General features: G+C 60.8%; 2 protein-coding genes across 6 annotated transcripts in view; one reads left to right on the forward strand and one right to left on the reverse strand.

Moving 5' to 3' along the window:
• The first annotated feature begins 1,833 nt into the window (after nucleotides 1–1,833).
• CEL (carboxyl ester lipase) lies at nucleotides 1,834–9,630 on the forward strand. The gene is made up of 11 exons (XM_053908488.1): nucleotides 1,834–1,966; nucleotides 4,022–4,172; nucleotides 4,265–4,387; nucleotides 4,498–4,695; nucleotides 5,298–5,428; nucleotides 5,592–5,699; nucleotides 5,822–5,939; nucleotides 7,062–7,248; nucleotides 7,428–7,631; nucleotides 8,535–8,732; nucleotides 9,063–9,630. The coding sequence occupies exons 1-11, from the start codon at nucleotides 1,901–1,903 to the stop codon at nucleotides 9,541–9,543; spliced, it is 1,965 nt and encodes a 654-aa protein (XP_053764463.1). The 5' UTR covers nucleotides 1,834–1,900; the 3' UTR covers nucleotides 9,544–9,630.
• Nucleotides 9,631–15,263: 5,633 nt separating this feature from the next.
• The window catches only part of RALGDS (ral guanine nucleotide dissociation stimulator), a 30,418-nt gene continuing 24,741 nt past the window's right edge, over nucleotides 15,264–20,940 (reverse strand). For all 5 annotated transcript variants that reach the window (XM_053908492.1, XM_053908491.1, XM_053908489.1 and 2 more), the window contains exons 14-18: nucleotides 20,820–20,915; nucleotides 20,333–20,534; nucleotides 19,925–20,167; nucleotides 18,342–18,456; nucleotides 15,264–16,329 (exon numbers count right to left, since the gene is read on the reverse strand). In XM_053908492.1, the coding sequence (XP_053764467.1) occupies nucleotides 16,154–16,329; nucleotides 18,342–18,456; nucleotides 19,925–20,167; nucleotides 20,333–20,534; nucleotides 20,820–20,915 (832 nt within the window). In that variant the 3' untranslated portion in view covers nucleotides 15,264–16,153. The remainder of the gene's footprint in view (nucleotides 16,330–18,341; nucleotides 18,457–19,924; nucleotides 20,168–20,332; nucleotides 20,535–20,819; nucleotides 20,916–20,940) is intronic.

A 20,940-nucleotide genomic window follows, 5' to 3' on the forward strand; every position in this document is an offset into this window, starting at 1 on the left:
AGCTCCCTGCTGTGTAGCCAGAGGGGGTGCGCGTTCCTGGTGGGGCTGAGGCTGCCCTCCCTGGGGAGCACTCCCACCCGTGCCATGGGGCAGCTGGGCCACCGTGCTGCGGGGATGCGCCCAGTCGCCCCCTCCATCAGCCTGCAGACCGGGCCACCTGGTGTGACAAGTCCCTAAGTCACTTTGACTCTAAAGTCAGGTGCCTCCGGTAAGCCTCGGTCTGCTGACCAGGCTCCTGGGCAGCCCCCTCGGATGACAGATCACGAGCCCCAGTGGCTCACAGTTGGCCTAAAGTGGCCAGTCCTGGGAACCTGCCTTCTGGAGGAGAAGCTGGCCAGGCGGACTGCCCCGGAGGGCCCCGCTCCCTGCTGCTGGGGACCAGGAGGGGCCCCCTCCCCCCCCCCCTTCAGAATAATTGCCTGTGGAACACGTTCTCGGAATAGCCGGACGAAAGGCACAAGTTAACAAATACGTTTCCTTGTCCTGGGGCAGCACCCGAGCCCTTTGCACCCGTGTCCTCATGCTGCCCAGCCGAAGCCACACTAGTCCCGGCCTGGCCCGCACAGCCCCTTCCCCGTGTCCTGACTCCTCCCACCTGCAGGTGCCCACCCCCACCTCTCCCCACCCCTCTCCAGCCTGTCGTCCACTCTGCGTCCCAAAAGGTTTGGATCTGGTGGACAGGCAGGCTTGGTGACAGCAGCAGGCATGATGTCAGGGGGGCCGTGGCCTGTGTCAGAAGCACCGGCTCCCGGGCGGCACAGGGCCCGCTGGGGCCCGGTCTGAGGGGCCGTTGGCCTGACAGGGCTCTGGCTGTCCCCTGGCTCCTGCATGGGCCCCCGTCGCTGGAGGTGGTTGTGCAGCGGAACCTGAACATCCTCCGTGAGAGGTGACTCCGCAGGCGGCCAAACTCAGAGGCACAGTCTTCAGGCCTTGTCCATGGTGGCCTTCCCACTTAGTAACCTTCTCTGACTACCGAAGTCCTACACGGTCACAGGAAACGGTAGTGGCTGTTTTTTCTATTGCCACCTACCTCTGCTCTGTTTTCTCCCCCTCCCCGGCTCTCTGACTCCGTCCCTTCCCTTGTCTGTCGGTTGGTCTCTGTCTCTGCTTGGCTTTGCTCCAGGGTCTTTGCCTGGCCCATTTCTGGGGCCAGAAAGTCCAGCGTTTCCTTTTCCTTAGGGAAGCCCTCAAGGCTGGGCTGGAGCCCCGCTTCCCGCTTCCCGTGGGCCACCTGAGCCTCTGGTCTTCCCGTCCCAGGACTTGTGCTGAATGTGGGGTCTCCCCCACCCCAAGGGCAGGATCACCTACATTGCTCCGGGTCCCCACCCCCCAGTGGGCCTTTGGTGACAAGAGTCAGCCACACCCACCTGTGTCCCAGAAGTCCCATGCCCGGTCCCCTACAAACTCCTCCTGTTGAGCTGGGGCTGGGGGGCAGGCGGGCCGTGGAGACCAAGCATGCCCATTTCTCCGAGGGTGAAACCAAGCCCTTGCGAAGAAATGAGCCATAATGCAGGGCAGTGGGCCCCCGGCCAAGCCGAAGGCCTTGCGGCCGTCTACCCAGTACCACCTGCGTCTGCTCCCAGGTAGGCAGTGGCCTGCACAGGTGCGCTGTGGGCACCAGGGCATTCGGAGCAGCCAGCCCTGGGAAAGACAGACTGTCCTTGCACCCGTGTGCGTGTCCCCTACTGTGTGACCTTGGCCCGGCCTGAGGCTGGCTGGAAACAACAGCTGTCTCAGCCCCAGGTACTGCTACATGGAGTGTGGCCAGCCTGGAGGGAGGGCCGGAGGTAGGAGGAGGGAGAGGGGCCCTCTGCTGGGAAGCTGGCGACTCGGAGGCTGGCTCCAGCCCCATAAATACGCGAGGGCCCAAACCAGGGCCACGCAGAGGCGGGCACACACCATGGGGCGCCTGGAGCTGGTCGTCTTGGGCCTCGCCTGCTGCCTAGCAGCAGCGAGTGCGGCCAAGGTAAGCGAGAGGCCGGCAGAGGGGGCAGGGGCCGCTCAGTCCTCACTAAGCCAGATCTGGAAGCTGGGCACAGGGCACGGTGGAGGGAAGGCAGACGGGCAGAGTCCGCGGCAGAAAGAGCCAGCCTGAGAAAGAGACCTCAACTCTCAAGACAGCATTTCCTGGGCACTTGGTGCTTTGCTCACGCTGCCAGATAAAATCCAGGATGCCAGATTAAATTTGAGTTTTTTTGGTGCAAAAAGGGGCTTTTATTAAAGCATGGGGACGGGACCCCTGGGCAGGAAGAGCTGCCAAATTTGAGTCTTATATAAAACATGGAGAGTTTATTGTAGGAGTATGTCCTGTACAATATTTGAGATATACTTGTACTCCAAAAAAAAAAAAAAAAAAAAAATCCATCTACGTGCAATTTAAACGTAACTGGGAGCCCTGAATTTTTGTTTCCTGAGTCTGGGAACCTGACCCACAGCGTCCGTCTGGCTCCTTCCTCTCCAGAGAGGTCGCTGTCCCCTTTTTATAGAAGGGGAGATGGGCCCAGAGCAGGTGAGCTATTTGTTCAATGTCACACAGCCACCAGTGGCTGAGCAGAAACCTGGAACCCCACTCGGAGTATGGTTCCCAACATAACCTCCATCTCCCAAGAGGAAGTTGGGAAAGTCCGGAGATCTCCTTGAGGGGGCGGGTAGGGGGTGCGCGGGAGGGCTGCCCTCCGTAACTGCCCTGCTGCAGCCTGAGGAATGAGGCGGGGAAAGTGCTTCAGGACGAAACCTCACAGACATGCAGCCCCCGTGTCATTTTCACCCCTATCCTGCCCTTCCGTCCCCGCTGCCTCGGGACCTAGAGTGAGTTCAGGTGCTGCCCCGAGGGGATGCTGCTGTCTTTTTGGGCAGTGGTGGGGGGGGGGGGCGGGCAGGGGCTTGTCTGAGGGCAGAAAGGACCGGGACTGCCCCTCAGCGCTCCAGCAGCCAGCACCACCCTCCCACCTTGCCACCACGGCAAGGGGCCCTGGCCCTCACCCCTCACCCGGGAGCCTCAGGCCAATCTCCGTTCTGAGAGGTGACTTCCCAGTCCCCAGGCACTGACCTGGCCCACCTCGGTGCCCCAGTAGCCCGAAGCCGGCCAGGACAAATGCCTAGAGGCCTGAAACAAGGCTGCTTATCCTGAGATGGAGAGACAGGGCTGGGAGCAGACCTGCACCTGCCTCTGGGTCCCTTGCCCCACCCTCGGCACCTGGCGGGAACTCCGGCCTCTGAATGCAGCTCCCGCCTCCCCACTCCCCTGTTAGCCTAGACCTCACAAGGTGCTGGGTCCCCACCTGGGCGTGCAGGGCTGCCCCGCCCTCGCCCACCGGGAACCTAGTGCAGGTGAGAGCCAGGAAGCGGAGACCTGCCACCAGACGGATGGGGAGGCGGCCCTAGGAGGGGATGAGGGCCTGGCTTTGAGGTTGGACAGCTGTTTCCCTGAGGGTGACTTCCAGCAGGAAAGTCTCCGTTTCCTCCTGGGACAACGGGGAGATGAACGCCAGCCCCCAGGACCCCCCCTAGCGAGGATTGGATGCATTGGCCGCGCGGGGGCAGGCTCGGTGCCAGGGCTGGGGACACAGCAGTAGTTCCGATGGCCCGGGGGGCAGAGGTCTTTCCCAGCAGTGAGAACTCGGCACGGGGCCACAGACTCCGGGCCAGCTGGACACTGGGGGGGGGGGGGCACAAGGGGGGCCGTGCTGCTGTCTAATCTTAGAGATGGGGAAACGGAGGCTCATGGTCACAGCCAGGTGGCCGGAGCCGGGATCCAAACCCGCCTCTCCTAGCCTACTCGGAAGGCTTCCCAGGGTGGGAACACACTGGGTGAAGCAGCTTCCTCCCGGATCCAGGGAGCGGGACCCCCTCGGGGAACGAGGGCAGGCGGCAGGGGCCTCGGTCTCGGGTGCGGACGGGCCCCTCCCCGAAGCTGTCTCCCGGGAGCCTCCGGACACCCTGGGGCGGCTCAGGTGGCCCCCACCCCCGTTCGGGAGGGAGAGCGGCCCGAGCCCACCTGAGCCTCGGCCTTCACCCCCAGCTGGGCGCCGTGTACACGGAAGGAGGCTTCGTGGAAGGCGTCAACAAGAAGCTCAGCCTCTTTGGCAACTATGTGGACGTCTTCAGAGGCATCCCCTTCGCCGCCGTCCCCAGGCCCCTGGAGAACCCGGAGCGGCACCCCGGCTGGCAAGGTGGGAGCGGGCAGGTGCCGGCGAGGCCCCGCGTCGGGGGTGCCGGTGGGGGCGGCTGCCGTCCTCACGCGGGCCCCGCTGGCCGCCCACAGGGACCCTGAAGGCCAAGGACTTCAAGAAGCGTTGTCTGCAGGCCACCATCACCCAGGACAACACCTACGGGGCGGAGGACTGCCTCTACCTCAACATCTGGGTCCCCCAGGGCAAGAAGGAAGGTGGGCTCGCCCTCCCCGAACCCTGCAGGAGGCCCCCGAGAGCAGCACAGGGCGCGGAGGGGACGGAGGGGGGCATGCGGGGTCACTGGGCCCGCTCTGCTCCGCCTTAGTCTCCAGGAACCTGCCCGTCATGATCTGGATCTACGGAGGCGCCTTCCTCATGGGGGCCGGCCACGGGGCCAACTTCCTCAGCAACTACCTGTACGACGGGGAGGAGATCGCCACTCGGGGCAACGTCATCGTGGTCACCTTCAACTACCGCGTCGGCCCCCTGGGCTTCCTCAGCACTGGGGACGCCAACCTGCCAGGTCTGCTACACGTCTTGGGCACGGGGAGGGGAAGGAAGCGCGCCTGACCCCGTGAGCTCTGAGCCCCGTGGGGCTGCCCCTCGACGCCCCTCGTGCTCGAGCAACTCCTGACAGTCCCCCGGGAAATCCGATTTGCAGAGCCAGGGGGCTGGAAACGGGCCGTGAGATGCGGGAGCCCCTCGGCAGCTGCAGTGAAAGAAAAGAGACTGCCGGACAGAGAGACAGACAGGCAGGATGGGACCCGGAGAGGCCCAGAGGAGCCAGGGACACGGAGGCCAGTGAAAGAGACAGAAGAGAGGACGTCGAGGTGGCGACACAGAAGCTGCAGGATAGACAGACAGACACGGGGGGTCGTGGCAGGGGGAGAGAGAAGTGAGCAGGCCGGCCCTCCCCCAGCCTGAGCCCCACATCTGCCCCAGCACCTGACCCGACCAGCTCCCGGGGGGACCGTTCAACATCCTGGGGCTCAGCCAGGGTCTCCGCTGCCGAGGCCGCTCTCGTCCCACCCACGTGGATTGTACACCTCGTGCGGGCCAGGCCCTGGCACCCCCAGCCCCGGCCAAGGGTCCCCGATGAAGGCCCACCCCCCACCCTGCCCCCAGGTAATTATGGCCTCCGGGATCAGCACATGGCCATCGCCTGGGTGAAAAGGAACATCGCAGCCTTCGGGGGGGACCCCGACAACATCACCATCTTTGGAGAGTCAGCCGGAGGTGCTAGCGTTTCTCTGCAGGTCCGGGAGACGCCTGGAGGGGGGACCCGCCCCCCACGGTGTGAGAGGGAGCCTCTGGGGGCAGGGAGGAGAGGGCCGGGACTGACGCGTGGGGCGTCCCTGGCTGAGCCCGGGCCGGGCAGGGGGGGCGAGGCCTCAGTGACAGGGCCTCTGTGTGTTGCAGACCCTCTCTCCTTACAACAAGGGCCTCATCCGGCGAGCCATCAGCCAGAGTGGAGTGGCACTATGCCCCTGGGCCATCCAGAAGAACCCCCTCTTCTGGGCCAAAAGGGTAAAGAGGGGCCGTGGTAGGCGGGGAAGGGGCCTCCCTCCTTCCCACTCCGTCCTGACTCCGTCCTCCTCTGCCTGGAGCACTGGCCTCACCTGCCTGCCTGCCCCCCCTCCCCCCCCCAGATCGCCGAGAAGGTGGGCTGCCCGTTGGACGACACCGCCAGGATGGCCAGGTGTCTGAAGGTCACCGACCCCCGCGCCCTGACGCTGGCCTATAAGATGCCCCTGGCAGGCATGGAGTGTGAGTGGGGGCTGCCGGGCGGGGGAGGGCGATGCTCCTGGAGAAGAGAGCAAACTACCAGGTCCGAGGCGTGGCCCTGTCACCAGATTGCTGGCATCCCTAGGCAGCTTGCAGCCACCCCTGCAGGCTGGGTGGCCCCGGCTGTGGGAGGAGACGGCCACGATTTCTTCGTATCCTCCTGGGTCCTGACCCCTTTGAGAAGCTGATGAGCATTTGGGTCCCAGCCCCCACGGTGCACACGGTTTTAGGGGGATGCACGGACCTAAGACCGAGCGCCTCTGTACGCGACGACTGGTTCCTTCCCCCCGCCCCCTCATTCAACGCTCAGTGAACCCCCGCGGCACAGCGTCGCCGGAGTGCCGGGGGGCCCCCCAGCCCAGGGGGCTGGCATTCGCTCTCGCGCATCCTTTGATGCTAAGAGGCCCCCTCATTTTGCACCTTTGCCGGACGTGAAATAAAACCGTAAGTGCTGAGCAAACCCGAAAGCCAAGCAAACACGTGGCCCCAAATGCAAACCAGCTGTTTCCTCCGGCACGAACTGGAGGGAAAACAGGCGAGGCTGGGCCTCCTGAAGGCCGGGGCCGCCACCTGCCCCGAGCCGGCTCTCCAGTCCCTTCGGGGCCAGTTCAGGATCTGGGGGACCATGCGGACCTGGCACCGTTTCTGGCGGGCACACCGGGACCCAGCCGGAGAGGGGTGCCTCTTTGTCCATCGGTCCCCTCAATTCCAGATCCTCCCCCTTCCTGATTTAGGCCCAGTGAGAAGTGAGGCTGGTGGGAGGACAGCCTTGGCCTCTAGGTCAGCGGTTCTCCCTCTGGGTGTTGTGGCCCCAGGGCACGTGCGGCAGAGTCTCGGAGACAGTTTTGGTTGTCACGCTGGTATCCCGTGGCTTGGGGTCAGGGATGCTGTTAAACGTCCCGAAGGGCGCTGGCCGCCCCGCCTCCCCGTGACGTAGAACGACCCGGCCCTAAATGCCGGTGGCGCTGGACCCGAGGGAGCCTGGTGTAGATCAGAGGGAGCAGGGGTCTACACCGCAGCCTCGATGGGATGGAGCTGACTCTGCCACAGAGGGGAGGGGCCTGTGGGTACCGGAGTTGTGTGATCCTGCCTCTCCCCCCCCAGATCCCATGTTGCATTACCTGGGCTTTCTCCCCGTCGTCGACGGTGACTTCCTCCCCGATGACCCCGTCAACCTATACGTCAACACGGCCGACATCGACTACCTAGCAGGTACCAACAACATGGACGGCCACGTCTTTGCCAGCATCGACATGCCAGCCATCAACAAACAGAAACAGGAGGTCACCGAGTAAGCAGTGGGTGTGGGGCCCCCGGGGGGCAGTGCCCAGGGGCCGCCGAGGGAGGCATCAGCAGAGATCGGCACTGAGCCCAGTAGTGGGGGTGGGGCGGGGGGGACAGTCCGTGGGGGCACAGATACCCTCCCACCGGCACCGGGTGGCGGGTCCAGTGCTGCTATGGTCCCCGCAGGGAGGATTTCTACAAGCTGGTCAGCGGGCTCACCATCACCAAGGGGCTCAGGGGAGCCAACACCACCTTTGACATCTACACCGAGCCCTGGGCCCTCGACGCGTCCCAGGAGACCAGGAAGAAGACCGTAGTGGACTTCGAGACGGACATCCTCTTCCTGGTGCCCACCAAGATTGCCCTGGCCCAGCACAGAGCCAATGCCAAGTGAGGACCTGGGCAGGGAGGCTCCCTGGGGGAGGGCCACCTGGGATCACGCACCTTCGCCCTGAGGCCTCTCTGCTGGGTGGCTCACGGGTGTCTGTGAGGCCTGGGAAGGCCATGCCCGCACCACCTCTTTGCCCGGACCCGACAAGAACTGAGAGAGCCCCTCCTCGCCTCCCAGCCTCGGGGAGCTTTACCAAACCCTCCCACGATCCTCTGCCCAGCCCAGTGCTGCGTGCCCTCCCTCACCCCACAGTCCTTCCTGCTAAAAAGTTCTTTGAGTCTCCCCTGCCTCCCTCGTGCTGTGGAGAAGGAAAGAACACGGGGCGGTGAGGATCTCTGTTATGGGCTTCAGCTTTACCAACTTTCAAAGTAACTTAAGACTGTGGCCGCATTAAAAAAAAAAACAAAAAACCTCCGTAGAATAATAGCCAATGAAAATAAAAAATAAGTGAGGAAGGCTTCAAAAGTAAGAAGATAATATTATACCTAGAATCTAGAACCAAAGCTTTGCAGCAACTAAGCGATAAATGTAGTTCCGAGCTTCCTGGCAGTCAAGGCAAAAAAGGAAAACATCCAAGGGCATACACCTTGTCCAGTTACATCAAGATACAAGTTCACCTGCAGAGAAAAAAGAAATCTTTCTTGATAGCGAATTACAGGAAGATGCCTCAGTTTGTTTCGTGGAGGTGAATTATAAATACAACCAAAATCGTAGAACCCACGGATCCACGGGTTTGGCCCCCGGCTTTCCCTTCCCCAGGTGTCAGGATTCTTCATGAATCTTGGGGGGATTCCCCAGATCCTTCCCTGCTGCCCCAGCCCCCCTGCCCCCAGGCCTCATCTCTGGGCTGACGCTCTGGGTGAGCCCCTTGCAACTCGGCCGGTCTCCCCTCCCTTCCTCAGGAGCGCCAAAACCTACACCTACCTGTTTTCGCACCCCTCTCGGATGCCCACCTACCCCAAGTGGGTGGGGGCTGACCACGCCGATGACATCCAGTACGTCTTTGGGAAGCCCTTTGCCACGCCCCTGGGCTACCGGTCCCAAGACAGGACCGTCTCCAAGGCCATGATCGCCTACTGGACCAACTTTGCCAGAAGCGGGTAAGGAAGGCGGGGTCGAGGCTGAGCCCAGGGCCTCCTGCCCCCTTGGCCTGCAGGCCTGGGTTCCTGTGCCCTCACTTAACCTCCCCGAGCCTCGGTGCCTCTGTCGTATGTGTGGATAGAGGTACTGCTAGGCCGCGAGACCTGTGCCTCTTGGGGCTCACGCCCAGCCAGTGCCCAGGACGTAGTGACGTATATACCCTGATGGTGGGGTCGGTGCGGAGGGTAGAGGACTGCCAGGCAAGCCGGGGCCCAGGTGGGCTAGGGACACAGGTCTCCAGACTCCTGTGAGCCCCCAGCCCCCCAACCCAGCCTTTCTCCTCCCTGCAGGAACCCCAACATGGGCCACTCAGCTGTGCCCACGCACTGGGATCCCTACACTGTGGAAAGTGACAACTACCTGGAGATCAACAGGAAGATGGATGGCGGCTCCATGAAGCAGCACCTGAGGACGAATTACCTGCGCTACTGGACCCTGACTTACCAGGCGCTGCCCACGATGACCGGAGACGGGGCCCCCCCGGCACCCCCCTCCGGGGACTCGGATGCCGCCCCCGCGCCCCCCTCGGGCGACTCGGATGCCGCCCCCGCGCCCCCCTCCGGGGACTCGGATGCCGCCCCCGCGCCCCCTTCCGGGGACTCCGATGCCGCCCCCGCGCCCCCCTCGGGCGACTCGGATGCCGCCCCCGCGCCCCCCTCCGGGGACTCGGATGCCGCCCCCGCTCCACCATCCGGGGACTCCGATGCCGCCCCCGCGCCCCCCTCCGGGGACTCTGAAGGGGTTCAAATGCCTGCAGTCATTGTCTTCTAATGTCTTCGGCCCCAAGAAGCCGTAGGGTGAGACCCCGGCGGCCCACTCCCCTCCAGACCTCTTCCTGAATAAAGCCTCATCCCTCTCTGTCTGGTGTCTTCCTTTGCTCTCTTGGTCCCCACTGCAGAATGCAGGGCTCTCAGTTATGTGGTAGCCCCAGGCTCTGGGCCCACCGCCTTTCCCCATGGTCTCCCTCGGTCCTGAAGGCCCAGGAAGTCTGGAGGGCCACCCTCGCTCGAGAGAGGAGGACACGGGCTTGAAGAAGTGAAATGTCAGAGCCAGGACCGGGCTTCAGGTGCGGGTCCCTCTGCCCTGGGCCGCTGGTTCCCAGGTGGCCGCAGCTGAGAGAGGAGCTGGGCTCTGCAGACAGTGTCCCCCTCCCCCCGGACCGGTGGAGTCCAGCCACGCCAAGCCCTCTGGGGCATGGGCAGTGACCCCTGGGTTGTAGCCGGGGTCTGGGGAACTGGCCCGGGGTTGGAAACCGGCTCTGCTTCCAGCTGGATGCAAGTCGAGGGGAAGAAAGCATCACACTGGAAGGTCAGAAGGAAGAGGGTGTAAGAGGACTGGGCCCTGGGTGGCTCTGGCAGAGCTGGTTGGGGACAGGGGGGAGAGGGGGGCGGGAGGCAGAGGTCAGGGCCATTCCCACATCTGGGCGTCTGGGCCCGGGCATCGTGCCAAGTGCCCAAGTGCTTAAGCAGCCTGACCTCACCATGGCCGCACGAGGTGGGCACCGGGAGGGGGACACGTGCCCCAGGTCATCAAAGACTCAAATCCAGGAACTCCAAAGCTAGTGCGTGAGGCGATATTGGGGAGCCTCCCCACCCCTCACCCATTCTTTTCTCTGTGGGGAGGTGGTGAGGGCTCACAGGAGAGCGGATTCTGGAGTCCTGGATGGCTCTGCCTGGTGGGACTGGGGACAGCAGCACACGGGGACCAGCCAGTCACTCTTTCCCTCTCTAGTCACAGATTGAAGACTGAAGCCTGGGCCCCACGCGGCTGAGCTGGACAGGGGGAAAACCTGTGTCCCCCCCTCAAGGAGCAGGGGGCACTCGGGCCGGCCTGTGGCCACCTTGGCTACCCTGGGCTTCTGGCTTGGTGGAGGGCTCTCAGGTGTGAAGAGGGGCTTCTTCGTCCAAGACTGAGGGGAGCGACCCTGGCAGCCCTGTGGCCTCTACTGGTGACTGTCCCTGCTCTTGGCCAATGGAAACTCAAGAACGCAACAACGTGTCTCTCCACCACATTAGCATACACACAACTTTCCCTACGTGCTTGTACCTGCTGGGTCTGCTCTCAGGAGCCTCCTGACACAGTAGGAGAAACCCGTTGGACCCCAGTGCCTTTGACCGGCCCTGGACTGGCCCTGGGATGTGGCGCTTCTCGCCCCTGTTTGTGGGGGGCGGGGGGAGGGGAAGCATAGTCGTGCCTGCCTGTCATTCAGGAAATCGCATCCCTGAATGGCCAGGCCGTGTCAGAGTGGTGGGGGCATCGGGGTCCAGGTCTGGGCGGAGAAGACCTTTCTGGCAGAGGCCGGCCTTGCGCTATGTCTGGGTGACACCTGCAGTTGGTGACAACTCAAGGTCATCCCACAATTCATCTGGCTTTTGCCTTTACAGGCGGTATCCAGAGGACGAAGGTGAAAATACAGTTGACCCTTGACCAATGTGGGGGTTAGGGGTGCCGACCCCCCATATAGAACTTTTGACTCCCCCAAAACTTAACAGCCTTACTGTTGACCAGAAGCCTCACCGATAGCGTAAGTCATCGATTAACACGTATTTTGTATAGGTATTTCAAATGGTCTCCTGGGGTGCCTGGTGGCTCAGTCGGTTGAGCATCTGACTTCAGCTCAGGTCGTGATCCTGTGGTCCGTGAGTTCGAGCCCCGCGTCGGGCTCTGTGCGGACAGCTCGGAGCCCGGAGCCTGCTTCGGATTCTGTGTCTCCCTCTCTCTCTGCCCCTCCCCCGCTCATGTTCCGCCTGTCTCTCAAAAATGCATAAACATTAAAAAAAAAAAAGGAAAATCGTAAAGAAGAGAAAATACGTTCACAGTACTATTCTGTATTGGGAAAAAAAAGCTGTGAGGAATTGGGCCCGCACGTTCAGACCTGTGCTATTCAACGGTCAACTATGATTACCGGAAGTGCAGGCTGGAGGCTGTCCAGGGTCCTGGAGGCTCCCCGATGGGCCAGGTGTTACCCTTTTCTGCTAACCTTTTATGGTGAAGCCCAGGGAGGACACTCAGGGAAGCCGAGGACAGCATCTGTTTACTACCCTGGTAACACACCTCTCGCCCACGGCACAATCTTTCTACCGTCCCCGCAGGAAAGGTTCAATGCACCCATCTCCTTCCTGACAAAGCAAAGCACAGACGTGGACAAAGAACCAACCCAGCCATCCAGGGCGCTTCAAGCTCTCAGGGCTCTGGCCTACCTACCCTTTAGGACAATTTGGCATCAACACGACTGAGTCTATCTATACGCTGGTGATGGCCCGATACTGGACCTCAGAAGCACATGGCTCCAGAATTCGTCTTGGCCAGGGGTGGGGGGTGTGGTGGTCTTTCACTGGCAGGACGCTTATCCCCACCAGCATTCAGCCGGGAGTCATCAGACCCCAGCCAGGATGAGCAGCCGCCGTGAGCCCGGCAGGGAGAGGTGGGGGGTGGGGTGGGGTGGGGTGGGGATTTTTAGCGTGTTTCTGGGCAAAATCAATTATATGTAGGGTTGCAGGGAGGCTGAAAATCCTAGCTCATAGGTAGCGGAAATGCTTACGGAACAAGGCTCGGCTGTAGCCTTCAGGCGGCATTACAAATCTTTCCCCCAGATTCAAAGCAAGCAGGAGGAGGAAATCTAAGGACAGAGGCGAGGGTCCCAGGAAGAATTCAGTCCAGGTAAAGGGCTGACCACGGGTCCCTAGAGAGAGGCGCCTGGCCATAGTCCACTGGCTAATACGCTCCTATTGCAAATTTTTGATCTGCTTACAACCCCACCCACCCCCACCGCCACCGCTTAGCGCTGATGGAATTCAAATTTAACCCTGAAATCCGTAAGTTCCTAACTGGTGGTCAACAGAAACCCCAATAGAACAAGGAGAAAATATTCCCTCTTCCTCCAAAACCGTAGAAGGGCAGCCACCGTCCCGGGTCAGGAAATGGTCTTTGCAAATGTCGTTCTTTGAAAATCGGCATAACATATATACAACATAAAATGTGCCAGTTTAACTACTTTTGAGAGTACAATTCAGTGACGCTAGGGCCGGTCACACTGTTGCGCAACTGTCACCATATCTAGTTCCAAAACTTTTCCATCACCCCCAACTGAAACTTTGTACCCATTAATAACACCGTCCTCCCTTCTCTCCTCCCCCACCCGAGAGTCTCTTCTACTTTTTGTCCCAATTTGCCTGTTCTAGATCTTTTCTTTTTTTTAAGTTTATTTATTTATTTTGAGAGAGAGAGAGACTGAGGTAGGGGCAGAGAGAGAAGGAGAGAGGGAATCCCAGGCAGGCTCTACGCTGTCAGTTCACAGCCCGACATGGGGCTCGATCTCACGAACCGTGAGATCATGACCCGAGCCGAAATCAAGAGTTGGACACTTAACTGACTGAGCCACCCAGGCAACCCTGTTCTAGGTATTTTTTTTATTTATTTTTAAACGTTTACTTATTTTTGAGAGATAGAGACAGAGCACGAGAGGGGAGGGAGCAGACAGAGAGGGAGACACAGAATCCGAAGCAGGCTCCGGGCTCCGAGCTGTCAGCACAGAGCCTGACGCGGGGCTCGAACCCACAGACCACGAGATCATGACCTGAGCCAAAGTCAGACACTTCACTGACTCAGGCGCCACCCCCTTTTTGTATATTTGTGTTCAAAGTGAGTCTCTTTAAATACAGTGTATTGCTACAGCAATTTTTTTTAATGTTTATTTATTTTTGAGAGAGAGAAAGAGAGAGCATGAGCAGGGGAGGAGCAGAGGAGAGGGAGAGAGAGAATTCCAACCAGGGTCCACACTATCAGGATAGAGCCTGACGTGGGGCTCGATCTCACGAACCATGAGATCATGACCTGAGCTGAAATCAAGAGTCGGATGCTTAACTGAGCCACCCAGGCACCCCTCTTTTCATCTTTTTGAGGGTGCCTTGTCCACGATCAATCGCTTCTTGCTTTCAGGATTGTCTCCTTGTCTTTCAGCAACTTGATTATCACGTATCTCTGCGTGGCTCTCTTGGAGTCTATCTGCTTGGAGTTCAGTGAGCTTCTTTGTGTGTAGATCTGGGTCTTTCATCAAATCTGGGATGTTTCCAGCCATTATTACTTCAAATAATCTCTCTGGTCCCTTCTCTCTTCTTCCTCTGGGACCCCCCATCTGCCCATGTTGCTATACTTGAGGATGTCACCGCAGTGCCTCTGGGACTGTTCATTTTTCTTCACTCTTTTTCCTTTCTGCTCTTCGAGGAGCACAGTGTCGTCGTCCTGATCTTCAAGTTCACGGCTTCTCTCTTCTGCCTGTGCAACTCTGCCACTGAACCCCTCTAGTGAGTTTGTCAAGTCTCGTACTTTGAACTCCTGAGTTTTTCTGTCTCTGTTAAACTTCCCATTTGTTCTTACATCGTTCTCTTGATTTCCTTTAGGGATTTTTTTTTTTCTTTTTCTTTTTGTCTGTGGTTTCCTTTAACTCACTGGGCGTATTTAAGACAGTCGACTGAATGTCTTTGACTAGTAACTTCACCTTCTGGACTCCCTCGGGCACTTTGTCCGGTTTTGTTTTCCTACCTGCAAGCCCCATTTTCCTACTTCTCTGTAAACTTTGTCAATTTGTTGGGAACTGGGTATTGGAGATGATAATGTGGTAACTCTGGAAACCAGGGCTTACTTCGGCTGCTGGAGAGCTGCGGTCTTCCGTTTCTATAGTGACTTTTCCCAGCTCTGCCGTTCCCTGTATTCCTTGTTGGTCAGGGACCGAAGCTTCTGTCCTGCTGCCTTGGTGGTCAGCGTGAGGTCTGGCAGAGATGCCTGACCCGCCGACGTCCCGCTGTGCTGCTGGCCATCAAGCACGCCCCTGGTTCTCGCGCTGGATGAGGTCCCGGAGTCCCCGGACTGTTAATTCTGATCGTTATTCCCCCTGGCTGAACCGTCTTCTTGGACAGGCTGGCCCCGGCGTGGCTTCCTCCACGATTTTCTCTCACCAATGGTATTTTTTTTTAACTTTTTTTTTTATTATTATTCATTTTTGAGAGACAGAGACAAGAGTGTGAGCAGGGGAGGGGCAGAGAGAGAGGGAGAATCCAAAGCAGGCTCCAGGCTCCAAGCTGTCAGCACAGAGCCTGACGTGGGGATCGAACTCGCAGACCGCGAGATCATGACCTGAGCCGAAGTCGGACGCTTAACGGACTGAGCCACCCAGGCGCCCCTCACCAATGTTATTTTTAAACACACCCAAGTTTCCAGGCTTATGGTTACGTCCTGTGAAAGTACCTCCAGCCTCTAATCCCAGGGTTTCTGGGGGGCTCGGTGCCCAGGTGAATGACACTGAGGTGAGCATCTATGTGCTCTGTGAAAGACGGGCTTGCCTGTTTCCGGAGGGGAGCCGGAGAACGGGGGCTGGCCCCTCTCGCCTCTCCTCCATACAAATAAGCCAGCCACGCAAGATTTCCTATCTGAACACAGAAGGTGAGCGTCTGTAGCTCACTGGATGTGCAAGAACAAAACCACGACTCCCAGGCTATAGTAGAAACTGGATTTTAATAGAATATTCAAGTCTAGCATTTGCTATTTACAACAAATAAATATTGCCCCTCCCCAACTGGTAAACTTTTTCTGTTTTGTTTTGTTTTTGCCTTTTATACAAATATTCAACACCCCTCCCCTTCCCCCAAATCCTTCTTTCCCACTAACCCCCGTCGTGTGCGGTCTCGTGAAGCCCAGGGTGTGGTAGTGAGCGGCACCCGCGGTGTCGTGAGATTCAGTGTCAACGCGACTCGGCTGAGACCGTCCTCACTCACCGGGTGAGGAGTGTGATCTGTGAAGAGGGTTCCCCCCCCACCCCAACCTCCTGGGGGAGGGCTGGGCAGGGGGTGGGCGAGACTCCTTCACTCTGCTGGCCCCGACGGTGGGATCTTTGGTGCGGCCCGGGAAAGGCTAGTGTGGTGGCCGAGAGGGGCCGGGACCCCAGAAGGGCACGGGCCGATGCCCACGGGCGGAGGAGAGAATTGCAGTGGTCAGACCCGGTGGATGAGCAGGTACCCTGGGGTGCCCACGGGCACAGGTGGCAGTGACCCACACCTGAGCAGGTGTGAGGGGCAGTGCACAGAGGGCAGTGCCCACCGACGGCGCTCCTCGGCCAAAGTCAGCTGGTCCTCTGGTTCCGGAGAGCAGAAGGCACCTAAGGCGGCGAGTGGTCCACAGGAGGCCAGGTCAGCCTGTCAAGCAGCAGGCGTCAATCCCGGCAGCGGGAGACGTTGAGGGTGAAACGAGTCTGGGGGTGGCCTGAGCTGGCGGGTTGGGCAGAGGGTGCCCGCCTGGCCTGGGCCACCGGAGTCCGCAAGCGCTCAGTTACCCAGGCAGCCGGACCCTGCAAGAGGGGTCCCTGTGGCGGGCCAGCACCGGGGACGAGTTAGAAGATGCCCTTGGCGATCCTGAGCCCTTTCTGCTTCATGCGAGGGAGAGTCGAGCTGGCGCCATGCCTGACCTTTGCCCCCTTTGTGAAGGTCCGTTTCTTTAGGACAAAGTCATAGTTGGCAGTAGAGTTCATGGCATAGAACACGTTGGCGTTGTCCGGGATCTTCAGCTCTGGTGGGGGAGGGGCGGGGGGGGTCAGCGGTGCTGACAGAGACCTCACCTAACCCCCCCCGCCCCTCCCCACCGAGGGCAGGCCCGAGCCAAAGGCCTGAGACGCCCAGTCTAAATCCAGGAATACCAAGGACCCCTGGGAAGGACACCTGCCGAGGGTCGACTGCTGGGACTCATGAAACCCAATGACTCTTGGTTACAAAGGGACTCGACTCCCTAAGTCCCCGCCTCGGCCTGGAGCCGGAAAAGGGCTATCCATCCTGCACACCTGCTGCCTCCACTGACCACCATCCCGAGCTGGAATCTAGAACCCGTCCCCTGGATCCCGTGCTACTCAGGACCAAGGCTGAGGGACCCAGCGACGGGCAGGCCCTGCCCCAGGTCTTCTGTGCCTGGGTCCAGGATGCCTCCCTGCTCCGAGTGGCAGATGCCAGGCTTTACTTGGGCCCCTCCTACCCTGTCTGTAGCCCAGCATCGCGCCCCTGCCTCACTTTCCCTACCTTGCCTGGGCCTCAGTCCTCCTGCCCTGCAAGATGGGGCACGCGCCTGCGCAGTCCCCCTCCCCACGCCACCGAAATGGTGCAAGAAGGTGGGAGAGGGTTTAGAAGCCACTTGTGGGGACGCTGGGGGTCACTAACGGCCGGCGGCAAATGTGCGGCTCGTGGAGAGAAAGCAGGGCGAGGACAGTACGCACAGGGAACCTGCACAGCACGTGCTGCCAGGTGTATGTAGGGATTAACCCCTGGCTCGTTCCCCGCTCTCGTGGGGATGGGGACACAGGCACAGGGGGCCTAAGGACCTTGCCCGAGCTCTCCGAGCCCCGCAGCCCGGCTCCGAGTCTGTGCTTGCTCTTGGTTCTGTCGCTTTCCCAGCTCTGACCCACTGAGCCACACCCTCGGAGCCTGTTTTTAGCATCTGCCGGGGGCGCCTGGGGGGTTCAGTCGGTTAAGCGCCTGACCTCGGCCCAGGTCATGATTTCACGTTTCATGAGTTCAAATCCCACGTCAGGCTCTCTGCTGTCAGGACAGAGCCCGCTTCGGATCCTCTGTCCCCCTCTCTCTCTGCCCCTTGTCCCCCTCTCTCTCTGCCCCTCCCCTGTGCGTGCTGTCTCTCAAAAATAAACAAACAACTGGGGGGCTCCGTCGGTTACGCGTCCGACGTCGGCTCAGGTCACGATCTCCCAGTTCATGGGTTCGAGCCCTGCATCGGGCTCTGTGCTGACGGCTTGGAGCCTGGAGCCTGCTTTGGATTCTGTGTCTCCCTCTCTGCCCCTCCCCCACTTGTGCTCTGTCCTTCTCTCTCCAAAAGAAACATTAAAAAACGTTAAAAATAAATACATAAATAAATAAACACTAAAAAAAATTTTTTTTCAATTGTTAACGTCTGCTATGATCAGAATGATTGCGTGTGCCCAAAATTCGTGTGGGAATCCTAATGCCCCAAGCACTGGGGCCTTGGGGCAGTGATGAGGTCAGGATATTATAATCCCATTCCTGAGGCCCCCACGCCCCTTCTGCCACGTGAGGACACGAGAAGGTGGCCGTCTGCCACCCGGAAGAGGGCCCTCACCAGAACCTGATGCTGCCAGCACCTTGATCTTAGACTTCCAGCCTTTAGAACCGTGAGCAATACATTTCACTAGTTTAACAGCCCCTCCCCGGCCCGTGGTGTTTTGTTACGGAAGCCTGCACAGACGAAGACAGGGTCACGCGTGCGTGCATTTTCACATATTTGAGGTTCTTTCGGAAGCACGTTTCCCCTCTCAGCCAGCCTGTCCCTGTGAACGGCCCTCGGGCTTGGCCGTCTGGCTGCGGGGCCCCGGGAGAAAAGCCTTTTCTCTTCGCTCCTGGGTGCAGCTAGCTGCGAACTAGGTCTCCCGCGGCCGGTTCCCGCCCAGGAAAGGGCACACGCCAGGGGCCAACGAGGACGCTGCCCCAGGGAGCGCGGGGCCGTGGGCCTGGGGTGTGGTGCTGTCCACCCCCCGCAGCTTGCCCGCCTGGCCCCGGACTTACTGCGGTCGTCGGAGATAACCTGCACGAGCTCGTATTCGTCAGCCTCATCCTCATCCAGGTTGTGTTTGTCCATGGCCTTGCGGATGACGGCTGGAGCCTTGTCCTGGCTGGTTACCTGGATCGGGGAGGGGGCAGCCATGAGGTCGAGGGTCCGGGAAGAGCCCCCACAGAGCACAGCACCAGGGACCCTCGGAGCTGCCTTGTGCTGCGTTCAGAGGCTCAGCTTCTGGCTGGGTCCACGGGCGCCTCACCACCTGGTCCTGCCCCGGGAGGCCCCCCACACTACGATGAGGGCCTTTTCCCCATTGTTCCTGCCTCCCCCACCCCCCCGTTCTCCTACAAGCCTGCCACCTCCTCCCATGCCACCGTGGGAACCTGCCTGCTCCCGGGGGCTGTTCCCCTGGATCCCGGCCCGGCGGGACAATGGGATCAATGAACCCAGGGAGGAGAGGGCATCTAGTCCCAGCTCTGGAGGTAGGAGAGGAGCTGGCCAGATGCCCAGGGGCTGCCTGTAGGCCAGGCCTGCACTGGCTAGAGGCTGCTGTGGTGGCCAGTACAGGCCGCCCGTCTTGCCTCGACCCCAAAGGTCAGAGTGCAGACAGGCCTCGGACGTGGGGTCATACAGGTGGCTCTTTAAGGACAGTCAGGCTAGTTCCTGGCAGGGAGAGCAGCTCAGTACGCGGTGGGTATGTAACGGGCACCTGACCCGTTGTTAACGGCAGCCTGCACGGACGAGGACAGGGTCACCCGTGCGTGCATTTTCACATATTTGAGGTTCTTTCGGAAGCACGTTTCCCCTCTCAGCCAGCCTGTCCCTGTGAACGGCCCTCGGGCTTGGCCGTCTGGCTGCGGGGCCCCGGGAGAAAAGCCTTTTCTCTTCGCTCCTTGGTGCAGCTAGTTGCGAACTAGGTCTCCCGCGGCCGGTTCCCGCCCAGGAAGGGGCACACGCCAGGGGCCAACGAGGACGCTGCCCCAGGGAACGCGGGCACTGTGACCGGATGGGGTACCTCCAGAGAGCGCACAGGGCTCATCTACAGCCTGAGTTCTGGAACGCGAGTCCCTGCCCCCACCAGCAGCACAGACAGTGTCTGGAGACAAATCCCCTTGGCTTGATCTCAAGCGTTAAATGACATCTAACGTCTCATACTGCCCGTCACCTCCACAGCCACCAGCCTGGTAGCCACCGTTCTCCCCGGCCTGACCGCCTCCTGACTGGCCCCTCTGCCTCTCCGGCCACCAGCCCACCCCCGCAGAGAAGCCCTGAGTCACCCGACCAGTCACCCCAGCCAGCAGCGGCTTCTGTCTGCCGCCACGGAGATCCAGGCCCCAAGCCCCGGACCTCAGGCCTCCCTGCCTCCCCCCCTCCCCCCCTCCCTCCCTGCCCGCCTCGGGCGCCTTGTCTGTGAAGCCCTCCCTGGCCCCGGATCTCCACGGAAGCTGCTTTCTTTTTGTCCGCCGACCATCTGTCTTTCCCGACCCCCCCCGGAAGGTCGGCTCCAGGACAGCGGGCAGGGGACGGAGCCCAGCACGCGCGTGCGGCCCGGCAGAGCGCGGGCACGGGGACGCCCGCCCGCGCCGCTCACCAGGATGCTCTTGTACATGTTGCCGTTGTCCACATCCAGGCTGACGCGGATGATGCAGCAGTCGCCCACCTGCTGGTTGTAGAGGGGCAGTGAGGAGCCGTGGCTGCAGACCCCTGAGACGGAGCGCTTGTGGGTGCGCGTGGCAGCCACGGGCGTGGTGGAGGCGGAGGAGGAGGACGCGCTGCTGGAAGCCGAGCTGATGCCGGAGGTCTCCGGGGACGACTGGGAGGCCGACTCCCAGAACTGTGGGGACGGCACGGTCAGCAGGGCGCCCAGGCCAGCGCCCGGCTCCGGGGGACCCCGGGCGCTCTGTTCGGGAGCCGGGAGCGCCCCTCGGCCGCTCACGGGTGTGGCGTGGGGGCCCCGGGCCCCGCGAAGGGCCGTCAGGGAGAAGGGGCGGGCGGTCACCTTCTTCTCCTGACCATCGGGGGACTCCGGGACGAAGCTGACGTTGATCTCCTCCACGTCGGAGCTGGAGGAGCCGGCCGAGTGGACGCTGAGTGCGTCGGCGATGTCCCCGCTGCTGAGGTAGGGGCCGCACCTGAGCTGGTCACAGGACTTGGAGTGGGAGCTGCCGCCGCTGCTGAGCTCCGTGCTGGGGGCCTGGCGGCTGCGTGGACGGCTCAGCTTACTCGGGGCGCCTCCCCTGGGACACATCCCACCCCTGCCCCCACCCCCCCCCCCCACTCGGCACTCCAGGCTCTGCGCCAAGGGCTCGGTCAGTCACCAGCACCACGTCTGTCCCTGCTTTGGAAGCGATCGGTTTAGGATCGCCCCATTTCACAGAGGAGGAAACTGAGGCCCAGGGAGGGTAGACAAGTGGCCCCAGTCGCGCTCAGCCTGAGGCTTCCGTAAGCCCCGAGGGAGCCCTTCCTGCCAGCCCGGGGCCACTCACTCGCTCCAGCGCTTGACGATGGCCGCGTTCTTCTTGGCCTTGAGGGTGTTGCTGGCCGACTCGGAGGGGGGCTCCAGCTCACACGACAGGTTGTAGCTACAGGACAGAGAGGCAGCTGTGA

This window comes from Panthera pardus, unplaced genomic scaffold (assembly GCF_024362965.1).
Source record: "Panthera pardus isolate Hobbes unplaced genomic scaffold, ASM2436296v1 HiC_scaffold_20, whole genome shotgun sequence".
Taxonomy (NCBI): Eukaryota; Metazoa; Chordata; class Mammalia; order Carnivora; family Felidae; genus Panthera; species Panthera pardus.

Coding starts and splice junctions, on each gene's coding strand:
- CEL (XM_053908488.1), top strand. CDS start 1,901: ATGGGGCGCCTGGAGCTGGTCGTCTTGGGCCTCGCCTGCTGCCTAGCA. Junction 7,632..8,534: donor CAGCACAGAGCCAATGCCAA/GTGAGGACCTGG, acceptor TCCCTTCCTCAG/GAGCGCCAAAACCTACACCT. Junction 8,733..9,062: donor ACCAACTTTGCCAGAAGCGG/GTAAGGAAGGCG, acceptor TCCTCCCTGCAG/GAACCCCAACATGGGCCACT.